The 6,671-nt window shown below is 50.6% G+C and overlaps 1 protein-coding gene across 1 annotated transcript; it reads left to right on the top strand.

The window, feature by feature from the left end:
• The first annotated feature begins 4,020 nt into the window (after positions 1-4,020).
• Positions 4,021-5,508, top strand: LOC115319821. The gene has a single exon (XM_029979825.2). It carries the CDS (start codon positions 4,021-4,023, stop codon positions 5,506-5,508), a length of 1,488 nt encoding a protein of 495 aa, XP_029835685.2.
• The last annotated feature ends 1,163 nt before the right edge of the window (positions 5,509-6,671 follow it).

Raw genomic sequence — 6,671 nt, 5'->3', positions numbered from 1 at the left:
CTATATTAATTAACGCTATAGTTACTGAAACTCAACATATTGTTCTAATTCGAAACTTGCTGAGAGAGGGTCATCGAATACAATTACTACCCCTGTCAGACGGGCACCTAAAAGGACCTTTACGCCAAAGGACCTTTAGTGTAAATGTCATTTAGCAGTGCCACACGGCAACTCAAATGGCCTTTAGCTTAAAGGCCCTTTTCGTGAACCTGAGTTCTCGCAACTCCTTTACAACTGCTAAAGGCCTACTCTCGTCAACGGCGGTGTTCACTAGAGAAGCGAATGGAAATAAAGGATCGTACCAATATCTAAAATCAATGCTTTTGCACTTTTACTGTTGAAAAATAGCGTGTTTGACGTATATTCTGCATAAACCTCGCTCTACAAATAGTTTTCTGTACTCACGGCCCCAGTTATCTAGTAGGCCTCGTCGTTGCCTGCTCTCGTCGTCCGCTTCGGCAGTTCGGTTTTCCTCCTGTCGATTTTTCTTACAACCATACTTATCGAGCTTTTATTTCTCTGCTTTATATATTATCCTTTAATAGCGTATTACTTTCCGCACTGTGTATATTTAATGATTTTTTGTGCATATATATTTTTGTATTTCACTCTCGCGTGGTGTGATGCGTCGAACGACGGAGGCGCGTCCACGAATAGGAAGGGGTCGCCGCGCTTCCATTAGTGCGTCGAGGCGACCTGGGCGCCGATACGACTTTGGAAGGATCGGCTGGAGCACCTCCGACGCGTGCGAGGAACCTCAAGCGCGACGCCGAACCGAACAGGGCAAGAGGGTAGCAGAAGCACGGAAAGAGCGGGAGCACTGAGCAACGTTAGGACTGGGTGAGCGGGAGACGCCCAGAATTGCCGCTATTGGCAAAAAAAAAAAAAAAAAAAAAACTTCGCTTGGGCTTAAAATGGACCTTGTTGTAATCACTCGCCTGAACTCGTCATTTTTTTTTTATATATTGTTTGCTTAAGGAAGACTTTAAAAAAGTCAAAGCCGTTTACAACTCCCTGTAACGCCGAATTAGAGCGCAGCTCTTGAGGAGGAGGAGGGAAGGGTACTGGGGGGGACGGTAGACCCCTCCTCCTCCTTCTCCTCCCCTCATTCAATATCCTCCGGGGGGGGAGGGTCACCTGACCTCGGGGGAGGGGGTCACGTGACCTTGGGGAAGGGGGTCACGTGACCTTAAGAAGGGGGGGGTCACGTGACCTTGGGAAGGGGGGGGGTCACGTGACCCAACCAGGGTGTCGAACCGGAACCGAACCGAAAACCGGAACAGAACCGTTATTTTTAGCCGAACCGGAACTGAACCGAACCGAAATCTTCGCCGCCATCTTGGAACTGAACCGGAACTGAACCCGAAAAAAATATAACGGTAACCGGTTCAAAACGGTTCACGGTATTTTTTTTTGTTAGTATTACAAATTTATTATTATTGGCACGTGTATTCCTCTAGGTATTGATCAAATCGTCATATACAGAATTGCAATGTATAATAAATCCTGGTTTTTTGCGGCGCTTTCTTATTGGCACTATGATTAGCCATGTGTCACAATGTCACGTGACGTCATGATGTCAAGACATGCTGTCAAGTACTGTCACATCACGTGACCCCTTGACGTCACGTGACTCACCGCGTTAAGGCGATTCGAATTGAGGACGTCGCTAGATCTATTAACGTTGTTGATACCGTGACGTCACATGACATCACAACTTCGCACTGAGAGTCACGTGACACCATGATGTACCCGATTGTCATGATCCCGAGTCAAATGCTCTGGTTCATGACAACCAGTATCGCCAAACATTCGGGTAACGCTCGTGTTCAACTCAAAGATTATGATGGGCCCGAGTCCCACAAGAGCTAGAAACAGAAACAAACGAAAGCGACAAGCCTCAGACACATGCAGCATGTTCGCGATGGTACCTTTATACGGCTTTGAGTTGTTCGATGCTCGCGAAGTTAGCACGAGTGTTTACAAGCCTGCAAATGGTACCATCGTGTGCATGATACTCGTGTTTGAGCATAGCCTTCTTTATTCTACAAAGCCTGTCAAATCGCGAAATACTCTGGTTTAAGGCTAGCGGCTGTCGTTTGTTTCTGTTTCTCGCTTTAGTGGGGCTCGGGCATTATGGCCCAACTAAAATGATATCTGACGATCAGCCCATGCTCTCTGCTTTGCCAACCCTCGTATGACTATGGTAAACGCTGACGGTGTATATATTAGGATCAGATCACGTGGCTGATAGTTCTAATTGTGAGTTGAGGAGGGGAAAGCTGTTTCATTTCTTTCTTTCGACTGTCTGCCATTTCGCGGAGGGGCAAACTAATGGATGCTTTTGCAAGTTATCAACGTCAAGGATTACAACTTAGCGGTATTTATTGAACTTAAGGTAAAAAAAAAAAAAAAAAAAAGATGCTGCACGACCCATTTTACATGTATTCACACCATTGAGGCTCCCAAACATGTTTTCGTTATTGCTGAACTGCCTCAGAAAGTTGTCCCGAGAATAGAAGTGTTAAAGGGTCTAAATGTGACGTATTAGTCGGACGTTACACGGAACTATTAGTGTGTACGGGAGGGATACCTGAAAAGAAAGATCCTAGTGGCCTCACGGGGATAGCCGAACGTTGGCAGCCGCTCTAAGTCTCACAGGAGTGTCGCTCTCAAGTTCTCCAAGTTTCGACCGCCCTGTATTTTGTTTAACCTGGCACAGTTTGGTGCAAAGTTAAAGCAAGGAAGAATTACTGTTAACAAGTGACACAAATATAATTGTCGAGTGAACACCACTCAATACGGAGCAGGCAATCCCTGAGGAATAAAAAGTATTGTAAGGGTTCTGGGAAAGACGGCTGGTTTCTCGATCGGCCGGGCGACGGTCGTCTTGTTCGGCGGCGTGTATGATGCTCCCTCCCCGGTCGTTTTGTGTAGTTTTATTTTTCTAACGGGAGACCGCGTGGGCCTTTCTGCCGACGCGGCCCCCCCCTGGAGAGCGTCTTCCTGTGTCTCCCCCTTCGGGATGACCCCTCGGGAAGAGATGTTGTTTTTTCTTTTGAATCTGGAGGCTTGCGCATTCTACGGGGCTTCTTGGGTTTCAACCTGGGGGTTCCGGAGAGGCGCCGCTATGTCTGCAACGGGATGCACGGACGAAGTTACGGAGCTGTCGGCTGTAGTCCGTTGGCAAAATAACGAATGTGTATCGACGCCCTTGCCAACTATTGGACGGTGGATGTCACGTGGCTCCAGCATAGCTTTGAAATGATTGGTTGATCCTCGCCCGAGAGTGAGGGGGTCAGCGTCTTCAAAAGTCCGTGACGGGGGAGAGAGAAGCCCCTTTCTGGCTTGGACTTGGACTAATTTGGAGGACGGCGAATGCCCTTGGCTTTGTATATACTGTGTACAATAGCTCGTCACGTCTAAATAAACAGTTTAGACGAAGTCCTCCCGCATCTGTCGCACTCTTCTGATCACCCACCGAACAAGGCTCATCAAACGATTGGCCCCGCAAGACACCGCCGGGCAATCATCATCTATTCAACCAAGGGACGAACCTTTACTGGCGCAGCTCGACAGCGATGAGCGAGCCTCGGTGACGATCGGAGGATCAAGAAAGTGACAGAGGTGGTCCAGTTGAAGCTTCCTGGCTGGCCAGGTGCTTGAACGGAGCGATCTACGGAATCCGTCGACAAGCAGCGCTGAGCGTCAGGGAGCGGTACTGCCGAAACGGCCTTCTCCGGTGGAAAGCGGCGCATGCGGCACATCGACGGAGAGAAAACCACCTGGGTCATCGGACAGCAACGCTGAACGACCGGTGGCTGAAACCAGGGACCTCAAGGGTCAGGAGTTCCGACGCCGAGGCCAAGGACGACTACTGAGGACGCAATATCCGGGCTCTGGGCGTCAGACTGCGGCAACGTTTGCGCCGGGTGAGTGGGATTTCTTCCGTCGGGTCGAGGTTGGCATGGCTGGTAGTTGGCGGGACTTATGGTTTTGACGCGTCAGATGCTGGCCGACATGGAGAACGGGTTAAATGAAGAGAACTCGCAGGGGACAGGAGCCTCTGGTCAGGGGCAGGAGGCGCCACAGGGTGCGTCAGAAAAGGAATCGGAGGCGGTCACAATTCGAAGGCTCGAACTAGAATTTGAGTTGCGGAAAGCGCAACTTCAGATTGAGTCCGAAGAGCGGATCGCGTTGCGCATGGCACAGCTAGGAAAAGAAAGTGGTCGACCTTCCTCCTCTGGGTCGGAAACAGACGACCAACGGCACGCAGGCTTAGACCCGGTTGCGCAATGCGCAAAAGTTTTGAAAGGGTACAACCTACCATGTGACGCGGACGTTCCTCTATGGTTTGATGAGGTGGAAAAATTGTTTACCACGTACCAGGTGCCGGATAGTGGTCGAGTACATTTGATTATGCCGGTGCTAACGGAGCGTGTCCGCTACCTGCTGCGCAGTCTAGGACAAGACGATTGTTTAGATTACGAGTCGGTAAAACGGGCGGTGCTAAGCGAACTGAAACTCACGCCAGCTGAGTACCTAGACAGGTTCGACAGTGCAGCCAAAAGAAAAGATGAAACATGGGCTCAGTTCGCCTCCCGTGTCCGAACCTACTTCACGTATTACCTTCAGGTGAGAGGTGCGGACACGCAGGAGACAGTAACGGAGCTCATGGTTGCTGATCGGATTAAGGCGAGCCTGAGTACCGATGGTCTGGAGTATGTTCGCCTTTGCGAGGGGGAGACTTGGTTAAAACCGGTCGAGGTGGCGAGGGTGTTACAGACTTATGAGCAGGCAAAAGGGAAAGGAAGCGCCACAAAACAGGTGTACGTTCCAACAGAACAGTCAGGGATGGGGCGCTCGCCAGGGTTCAAAGGTCCCGTGAACTCGGGTCGAGCAGCTGTAAGGTGTCATGTATGTCATGAGCAGGGACACATTGCCAAGCACTGCCCTCGCGCTTCGGGTAGTGAGGTGCCTCAGGGGCTGGCAAATGTTCCTGAACCGAAAGGGCAGACAGACAGAGTGTTAACCGCTCGGGTTGAGGTGAGGCGGTCGATTTCGGAGACGGGCCGCTCGAAGCTACAATTGGTTCAACTGGAGTGCGGCGACGTACACACCGAAGCAGTGCTCGACACGGGTACCGAAATGACGGTAGTACGGGAGAGCCTGCTACCTCAAGCTTTGAGGGAACCGTCAGGCACAGTGAAGCTAGTGTCCGCTTTTGGCCACGCCATTGATGCCAATCTTGCAACACTTCCGATAAGGTTGAGCTGTCCAGGGGCGGTAGAAAATTCAACTAAAGCCGACTTAGTGTGCGCGCTCACCAATCAGCTGGCGGAAGGGGTGAACTGTTTGCTTGCCTGGGAAGATTGGGAACTGTTGAAAACTAGGAGCGGTAAGGTCCAGGTGCAACAGGGACGTACAGCGGCCTATCCTTGTGAAGTTGAAGAACAGAACGTAGGAAGAGATGAAGACAGCGAAGCACTGACTTGTGGGGTTGGCTAGGTAGGCCTCGGCCCTTCAGCGTTACAATGTAACAGTCCAGCATGGGAAGGGAACCAGTAACGGAAATACTGACGCGTGTGGGCTCAACAATTTATGTTGGGAGTCGACTGAGTGATCATGCCATGCCGCCTCGGTTAGACGTGAATGTTCCCCTCACCCGTGCCGCAGGGCGCTGTGGGGCTGTGAAGTGAATTGGCGAGTTGAACTTGGGGACCCAAAAGGACGTTTTTCTCGTTGCTGTTGTGAATACGTTCAATGCGAATGTTACGCTGTTTTCCTCTTTGTGTGTGTGTTATTTTTCAGCCTTTGGGATGTCACGCACGCGTTTTGGCCCCTTTCTCTGTTTGCACTGGGACATTCCGGTTTGTTAAAGTAGAATCTATTGTCTTTATGTGTTTTGTTTTATTGTCAGCTTACGATTATGTTTGCACGTTTTGAGTCGGTTCTGAAGAACTTCACGTTAGTGTTATCTAGTTTTATTTCTTTTGCGTGGGTTTAGATTAACTGTTTAGCAGGTCCAAGAAGGACCAGAAACAGTCTTGGGGGGAAGGTGTAAGGGTTCTGGGAAAGACGGCTGGTTTCTCGATCGGCCGGGCGACGGTCGTCTTGTTCGGCGGCGTGTATGATGCTCCCTCCCCGGTCGTTTTGTGTAGTTTTATTTTTCTAACGGGAGACCGCGTGGGCCTTTCTGCCGACGCGGCCCCCCCCTGGAGAGCGTCTTCCTGTGTCTCCCCCTTCGGGATGACCCCTCGGGAAGAGATGTTGTTTTTTCTTTTGAATCTGGAGGCTTGCGCATTCTACGGGGCTTCTTGGGTTTCAACCTGGGGGTTCCGGAGAGGCGCCGCTATGTCTGCAACGGGATGCACGGACGAAGTTACGGAGCTGTCGGCTGTAGTCCGTTGGCAAAATAACGAATGTGTATCGACGCCCTTGCCAACTATTGGACGGTGGATGTCACGTGGCTCCAGCATAGCTTTGAAATGATTGGTTGATCCTCGCCCGAGAGTGAGGGGGTCAGCGTCTTCAAAAGTCCGTGACGGGGGAGAGAGAAGCCCCTTTCTGGCTTGGACTTGGACTAATTTGGAGGACGGCGAATGCCCTTGGCTTTGTATATACTGTGTACAATAGCTCGTCACGTCTAAATAAACAGTTTAGACGAAGTC

The sequence above is a fragment of the Ixodes scapularis genome, unplaced genomic scaffold, assembly GCF_016920785.2.
Source record: "Ixodes scapularis isolate PalLabHiFi unplaced genomic scaffold, ASM1692078v2 PGA_scaffold1__304_contigs__length_218370807, whole genome shotgun sequence".
NCBI classification, from domain to species: domain Eukaryota; kingdom Metazoa; phylum Arthropoda; class Arachnida; order Ixodida; family Ixodidae; genus Ixodes; species Ixodes scapularis.
This window is presented reverse-complemented; position numbering and strand designations above follow the sequence as displayed.